The 5,930-nt window shown below is 46.1% G+C and overlaps 1 protein-coding gene across 1 annotated transcript; it reads left to right on the top strand.

Annotated features, from left to right (window-relative positions):
- Positions 1-2,920: 2,920 nt before the first annotated feature.
- On the top strand, positions 2,921-5,200 carry NEUROG1 (neurogenin 1). Its single transcript, XM_045028192.1, has 2 exons — positions 2,921-3,190; positions 3,471-5,200. The coding sequence occupies exon 2, from the start codon at positions 3,472-3,474 to the stop codon at positions 4,105-4,107; it is 636 nt and encodes a 211-aa protein (XP_044884127.1). The 5' UTR covers positions 2,921-3,190; position 3,471; the 3' UTR covers positions 4,108-5,200.
- The last annotated feature ends 730 nt before the right edge of the window (positions 5,201-5,930 follow it).

Raw genomic sequence — 5,930 nt, 5'->3', positions numbered from 1 at the left:
CCAAAATCCTTATATTCAAGGAACTACCACAAGTATTTTTTTCAATAGAGTAAGATTTGCCAAGGCAAGGTGTTCCAAAAAATACATGCATGTGCTAGGCCTTCTTAAAGCTCATAATACGTAACTATAGAAAAACAAATATTCAGAGATTAGTTGCATTTAAATCTGAAGAGTGAGGGTTACTACCAAAGATTATGCATTGGAATAGAATAGCTAGAAAGATGCTAGGAACATAGTTGGTGTTCCATCAAGTCAAAGGCCTATCCTTGAGCTCAGAAAAGTCAATGAGACATTTGCAATCAGCTTCCATGAGTGCAGGCTCAAAAGGTGTAAGTGTTATGATCTTTGTTGGCTGGATAATTTATTTGCAGAATTAGTGGACTGCCTTCAACAGAATGGGTTGAATTATTCATTGGGAATAAATTATCCGAGAAATTTAGGACTTCTTTCTGTTTGCGAATGGTTCATGAACCAATTCTGATTCTGTGAATGCATTCGTTATTCAAAGTACTCAGTGAATAGATTTTGCAAACAAATTTCAGCCTATAGGTTGTTTGTGAAACATTGACTTCAACTATTTGCTATTCATGGGATGTGGCTGATGCATAAGGCACATGGTATTTTCTCTGCTCTCTGATTGGAGGACAAACTTTTTAAACAAGATAATAACGAATGACAAACTGCAAGTGATGGATAAGGATTGATGAATAATGACCTTCCACCATATTTTTTCAGACAAATGATCAGTTGTGCTAAAATCTATGAGATCACAAACATTGTCACAAATCAATCAGTGCTCATTTGAATACACACAAACAAACAATATGCTTAGATGAACAGTAGTGGTACAGTAACACAGTACAGTAGTACAGCACGTTTATTAGCAAAAATAATCACAAATCTCTTTTTATTATTCAGTCACCTCTAATCTGCATGCTTTCCTACCTTTCTTCTGCCTAAACCGGACACATTGTTGAAAATATCTGACTGCTAGCTAAACCTCAGTCCTGCAAACATTTAAGAACATGAATAATCTGATGCAGTGGGGCTAATCATGTGCATAAAGTTACTTATTTGAGTAAGGGTTTGCAGAACAGGGGCTTAAAATCATCCTTTTGATTGCAGGTCCAATTCTTCTTCAGCCAAAAATTAGACCTATTCTTTCAGATAGGCAAGTCCAATGGCCTTATTTTATATTACATTATATATCTAAGGTCTGTCACAAGAAAAATAAATACTAATCTACTTCTGCTGCTATACTATATGAAGAGCTGTCTATAAATTCAGGCTAGCTAACTTTTATCACCTAAGGCTTTTCTTTGTGAACCATCTTTTTAAAGAATACCCTTTGTGACATTTTGATGGTTGTCCATTGATAATCTCAAAAGAAAGAGCAAACAAAAACTGCAGAAGGAATAGCCCAGTAAATAACAGAAATGTCTTTAATTTTTGAACCTGACAATATTTGCTATGAACACATATCTGATAAAGTACAAATAGAAATATAACTTTGGTTTGTCAGTTTTTCCTGCTTCCCAGAGACATGGGAGCAAATCACAAAAAGGAGTTGTGTATGAGAAGATTCTAAATTTAAAGTTAGGGGGAAATTACTTGTCAATGACTTGTAACATGAATTTAAGCATAACAAAGGCCTAAACGTCACTAATGATTTGGGGTGCAAAAACATAAAAGAGTTTGATTTTCAGCCAGTGCTGACTACCTGCCCTCTGAAAACCTGGCCTCTTTCAGGCAATTAAATTGGGCAAGAAAAAAAATAAACCATCCAATGTTACAAGTCATTTGTGAAAACTTACAGTCAACATTATATGTTTTAGTAGAAAATGGGTATTTAATAAAAGTACATTGTGTATAAGGGTCTGAAGGGTAGCTAAGAAAATAAAAGTAACTGTGTTAAAAGAACCATCATTAAGTCTCTTTAGTCAGAAAAAATAGGTTGATATGTATACATACATATATGTCTATGTATATATAGGTTAATAAAATAAATGGAATCTGGAATTTCTAGCATTCTGAGCTCCTAAAAAACTTTAGCTAAACACCAAATATGACAAAAATAAAGGGCATGCGTAAAGTCAAATCCAAAGTAAAGAAGAAACTACTTAAAGTTAGTGAAAGTTGTATCACCTCAGAATATTTTCACTTGATTGGGGTTTGTGGAAGAGAATGCAAAGCTCTGCCTCAGTTCAGGAACATCTAAAAAAAAAAACCTCAACCCCTCAACAACCCCTCAACAAAAGCTTGTCAGATTTAAACCTGGCTCTCACCGAAAACCACACAAGTTTAATCCCTTCACAACTGAGCCAGACCCGGGCTGCCCATTTCCTTTCAAATCACGGAATGATTTCAGTTTACTCCAAACCTCTGAATGTGAAAACCCAGGCCAAGTGCCCTAAGTTCAGCAGTTCAGGAGATATGAGAAACTGACTTTACCTGAGAAATGTGCCTTGCGTTTATACACTTTTCCTTCAATGTCTTTTACAGGGAGAGCTTTGCCTTGCCTTATCTCAGGATGGCTTTGTCTTGTTTCACTATCTTATTCACTCTCCCCTAACACATGGGGATAGGCTTCAAGAAAGACTAGCAGAAACCCATCCAGCCTGTAGAAGCTGCTGGGGATGCTATGTTTGAACCAGACGGTATCAGCTCCCCCCACTGTCAAAGGATCCTTTCGGGACTGTGCCTCTGCCCCTAGGGCTAATCACTTTGTTCCTCCTTTTTCCCTTTAATAGACTAATGAAGCTCAAACAAGTAGGCTTAGCCTAGTGATAGCTCACGTGTCTCAGACGCAGCTCTCTCTTGCCATTGGCCAGCAGTAATTATAGGCACACTCCGGGGAGAGAACAGACACTTGGAGCATAAATTATGTAAATGAAGGCGAGTGCAGCACGGGGCAGACCTGATGCCCTGATTCATTCATCCCGCAAGGCCTGGGGGGCTAGGGGGGCTCTATTGTTTTACAGGGTATATAAGGAGTCTGAGGCCAGTCGTGTGCCAAACTCACGGCTCGCACGAGCTGATAGCAGCCGAGATCACTTCAAAGACAAGGGCAGTCGCGTGTCCCCACCCCCCCTTTTCTTGGGCGCCTCCAAGAGCCGAAGTTGGTCCTGACTTCGCTCACACTTGGAAACTTTCTCCCCCTCCCCCGGATTGCATCTCCGAGCCTTTGCACGTGAGTATGTGGGCCAAGCAGACAGACACGCCTCTCCCTAAAGCCAGCTGTACCATGCAACACCGAGACGCCCCAGAGAGCTGCTGTGTCTAGACGGAGCCAGATCGAGCCCTTTAATTAGTCCATTGATTGGGTTTCCCCCCTCTCGATATAGTTGTTTTTAACTTTCTCGTTTTGGGGTCCATTGCTCGCCCCCCTGGGGGTCGATCCCGCTTTGAAGGGTCCAGCCTGCCCTCCCCCCGAGTGCCAGGCACTGATGGCCCCTCTTCTCTCCCCGCAGGATGCCCTCCGCCCCGGAGACCCGCTACTCCGCCGCGGAGAACAGCGGCGACGTGTCCTCCTGTCTGGACAGCAGCCTGCGAGCCCGGGCCGAGCCCTCCCCGGGGCCGGGGCCGGAGGAGGAGGCGGGGCGCAGGCGGCGCCGGGGCCGCTGCCGGGCGCGGAACGAGGCGGCCCTGCACACGCTGCGGAAGAGCCGGCGGGTGAAGGCGAACGACCGGGAGCGGAACCGCATGCACCACCTCAACGCGGCGCTGGACGAGCTGCGCGGCGTCCTGCCCACCTTCCCCGAGGACACCAAGCTGACCAAGATCGAGACGCTGCGCTTCGCCTACAACTACATCTGGGCCCTCTCCGAAACCCTGCGCCTGGCCGACCACAAAGCCCCCCCGCCGCCGCGGCCCGGCTACCGGAGCCCCGCCGCCCCGCCCAGCCCCGGCAGCGACGCGGGCTCCTGGCTCTCCACCGCCTCCTCCCTGTCCGCCTGCACGTCCAGCCCCAGCAGCCCGGCCACCTCCGAGGACTATGGCTACGCGCCCCCCGAGCCCCTCTTCGCCTGCCACGGCCTCCCCGGGGAGCTGCTGCGGAGCGGCCCGTGCTGCCCCCGGTACCCCCCGGCGGACCCCGCCGCCGTGTGAGCCCGCCCACGTGCGGGCCGGCGCCGCCCCCTGGGGTTTCACTTTCGGTTCCGCGGCGCCCCCGGGGAGGCAGGGCCGGGGCCGAGCCGCTCTCGGGGTTGTGCTGTGCTGGGCGATGCAGGCAGAGAGCCGGGTCCCTCTGCAGCCAGCGGGCCATTGTCCGTGGGACGGGCAGGGCGTGAGCTGCTCTTCCTTCCCAAGCCGCCCCCTGGCTCCAAAGGCAGCAGGAGCCAGCTCACATTGGGGGGGGGGGTTCTCCCCCACCCCACCCTTCCTTTGCACTTTTCTGAACTCCACAGACCCTCCTTTGTTGCTTCCCTTCCCACTGACCGGCGCCCCCGCTTCAATATGATTTAGAAAGGAGAAGAAAAGGGACAGATTTGCTGCTGCAGACGAGGTGAAAAGTCAATTTTACAATTTGTAGAACTCCAATGAAGAAAAATGAGCATGAAAATTTGGTTTGAACGCCCTGACAATACAATGAAAAGGCTTAAGGAGCTGATCCTGCCGGGTGCACAGCACCCCCTGCCGGGCGCTCAGCGCACGCTACTCGCTTTGACTCCGATAACGTCGGAGCGGGCTCAGCAGCCTCGCCCCCAAGCCGTGCTTAGCTTAGCATCTGGCAGGATCAGCCCCTAAAGAGGCAAGACAAGGCGCTAGATTCATGCATTATGGATCTTGACCTCCAGCACCGCCGTCTCGCTTTAAGAGTAGGACTAAACACGGAGTATTCAGCAACTGGGCCTGGTATTCGTTTAATTTATTCAAGATGTTTCATTCATATGAAAATTGTATTTTTGTACATAAAGAGCTTTATTCTATTATGTCTGTGTTGTCGGTTTTCACAAAGACATTTGTACTTGGTGTAAATAAAAATTTTAACGTTTATACTTCATTTCTTCAGCGCATTGATTTGATTTTTTTTTCAGATCTTTTACTTCCACAAAAGCAGTGCTGGATGGAGGAGGGGGTGGGGAGTTGGAAGGAAATACTTTTGTAATGCCCAAGAAATTCTGGACCACAACAGTAACATCACAACTAAATGTTCAGCTATGCTCCATCCGGGAATCATAGATCGGAGAATTTGGATACACCTCCCTGTATTGAACACAAATGTTGTCCCTTAAGGCTCACGCTAAGCCAAATTAAAAATTGATTGCATTGGTTTAGCTTCTAGTAAGCCACTACCTGCAGAGGTGCAGGCACTGGAAGGAGAATTTCCTTTGGTGTAACAAAACATCAGCTGGCAACAGAGTTTCAAAGAAAAGGGATTAAAGGGATCAATAATATGTGACAGTTGGGCAGAAAGCAGAAAATGACAGGTGGATGCCCGAAGCAGTGGGTTTGAAGGCTCTGTTTTCAGCAGTATATCAGAAGAGCTTTAAGCTCTTAGGAGATTTGCACTTTTTTTGTCCAATGTGAATCTTCCAGGATCTGTAATATGGGAAACAGCAATATTGTTATTGCTATATATTCAGGAGGGTGTGTGTGTGTGTGTGTGTGTTTGTTTCCATTTGGCTTTCCAAAGAGAACAAAATTCTTATTTGTCCTCACAAAGAAAAAGCTGCATTCTTCTCAAATCAGTCATCCTGACTCCGCAGGATGCTTTTTGGCCGACACGTGGTTATTTCTAAATCAGATAATTAACTTTCTTAAATAGGTTTGGTCACGGGAATAATTTATTTGTCAAATTTTTAAACAGGAGTAGTTTCAGGACATCTGACATACCATTAGCCTTGTGGTGTTCACTGTAGAGGGTTACAGATGATCTAGAAATTTTAAAAAATCCATCCCTCTATTGCACTTTTAGACCCTTCTCTAAA

This window comes from Mauremys mutica, chromosome 8, assembly GCF_020497125.1.
Source record: "Mauremys mutica isolate MM-2020 ecotype Southern chromosome 8, ASM2049712v1, whole genome shotgun sequence".
Taxonomy (NCBI): domain Eukaryota; kingdom Metazoa; phylum Chordata; order Testudines; family Geoemydidae; genus Mauremys; species Mauremys mutica.
This window is presented reverse-complemented; position numbering and strand designations above follow the sequence as displayed.

Excerpts from the sequence above, each read along its gene's own strand:
- NEUROG1 (XM_045028192.1), top strand. The coding sequence starts at position 3,472 with ATGCCCTCCGCCCCGGAGACCCGCTACTCCGCCGCGGAGAACAGCGGC.